The sequence below is a fragment of the Equus quagga genome, chromosome 11, assembly GCF_021613505.1.
Source record: "Equus quagga isolate Etosha38 chromosome 11, UCLA_HA_Equagga_1.0, whole genome shotgun sequence".
Classification (NCBI taxonomy): domain Eukaryota; kingdom Metazoa; phylum Chordata; class Mammalia; order Perissodactyla; family Equidae; genus Equus; species Equus quagga.
This window is the reverse complement of record NC_060277.1, coordinates 98,467,096-98,468,602: the sequence shown is the minus strand read 5'-3', so window position 1 is coordinate 98,468,602 and position 1,507 is coordinate 98,467,096. Positions and strand designations below refer to the sequence as shown.

The following is a 1,507-nucleotide window of genomic DNA, read 5'->3' as shown; positions in this document are numbered from 1 at the left end:
ACACGCATACCCGCCCAAACACCGTGCCTGGTTTCCCAGCCTTATTTACCAAAAATGTCTTTTGTATCCGCATTTCTCGGGGACAGAATTCTCCTCTCCCTCTCTCCTTTCTCCTTGGTCCTCGGTTTTCCAAAAGGAACGAATATGGCATGGAGAATTGGGGTTTTGGTCAAAGAACAAACCCACCCCCTCCCAAACAACTACATTTTCAAGGAGCCCCCCTTGTGCCTGGATGGACAAGCAAGAAATGAATAAAATCCGAATTCAATGGCATCTCAGATCAGCAAATACCATATTCACTTCTGAGCCTCAAGATTAATCTAGAGCAGAGTGGGGAGAATCTGACGAAATCCCCCCTCACTCCTCTGCCCCGGGGATCCCTGAAGCCGTTGGGGTCTGAAATAGGAAGGCAAATGGGGTTATTGTGGGGAAATCTCTTGATGGAGGCGCCTGCGGAGGTGGGGGCAGCAACGAAGGAAAAGGATGATTTTGCCCATGAAGACCCCAAAATGGAGAAGAGGAGTGGCTGGGCCCCAGGGACAGCGCTGGGTTTCTAGAAACCCAACTGCAAGCAAATGGAGGGTCTCCGGGGGCCCCCAGATTGGGACGGGTGGAGGGTTAGGATCTGAGAATAAGAGACCTCCTGAGACGGGGAAAGTCGTCCAGGCTCTGCAGCGAGCAGCAGAGAAAATGGTGATTATCAGAGAAGCCAGGAGTTGGATTCTGAAGGCGACACCAGCAGAAAATCCAGGAGAGGTGGGCGGGTGGGGGGCTGGAGGGAGGCAGGGAGAAAGGAGCCCCAGCTCTGCCGCAGCCCACCCCCAGCCGGCGCCCCCACCTCCCCGGGACGCGGCGGAGAAATCGGGCCGCGGGCAGACAAGAGGCGAGTCTTACCACCAAATTGGGTAGCCGGCGAGGACCCTGGTGCCACAGAGCAGGAGGCCGAGGAGCAGCCCGAGCAGGTGGGGCTCCATTAGAAGCGGCGCCGAGGAGGAAGTTTGCCCGCGACCATGAAGAGGGGGAGCGACGCCCCCAATAGTTGGAACAAAGTCCACTTGAGATTGGAAATGACTTTCGGGCTTGTCAGAAGCGCACCTCCACCCGCAGCCGCCCCCCTCCGGAGCCCAGCGCGGAGCAGCCGGGTTTGAGGATGTCAGCGAGCAGCCAATCAGCGCCCGCGGCCTAAGGTAAGAGATGAGTCTGTAGTTCAGCCTGTCAATCACGCGCCCCTCCCGCCCAGCCCACGAGTTGGGCTCGGGGAAGGGCATCGCCCAGCAAACTTGGGCAAAGCCCGCGCCCCAGACACAGTGGGAACTTGGGGGGACACGGCACATTGGACCCTCTGCTGGCCCAGGACCCCCGCGGCCCCCCGCCAGCCAGGTTTAGGGAGCTGAGGCTTTGACCCGGGCGTTCACGTGGTGCCGGGTCGGCTTGGGCATTGATGGGTGGCTCCTTTTCTCTCAGGGGACCGTGACCCCTTGGGACTTGGGCCGTGAGGAATCGAGAG

The 1,507-nt window shown here is 59.1% G+C and overlaps 1 protein-coding gene across 2 annotated transcripts in view; it reads right to left on the bottom strand.

Annotated features, from left to right (window-relative positions):
* Nucleotides 1-1,137, bottom strand: part of WNT3 (Wnt family member 3) — a 48,004-nt gene extending 46,867 nt beyond the window's left edge. For both annotated transcript variants that reach the window (XM_046676955.1, XM_046676958.1), the window contains exon 1: nucleotides 895-1,137. In XM_046676955.1, coding sequence (XP_046532911.1) covers nucleotides 895-974 — 80 coding nt within the window. In that variant the 5' untranslated portion in view covers nucleotides 975-1,137. The remainder of the gene's footprint in view (nucleotides 1-894) is intronic.
* Between the last annotated feature and the right edge of the window lie 370 nt (nucleotides 1,138-1,507).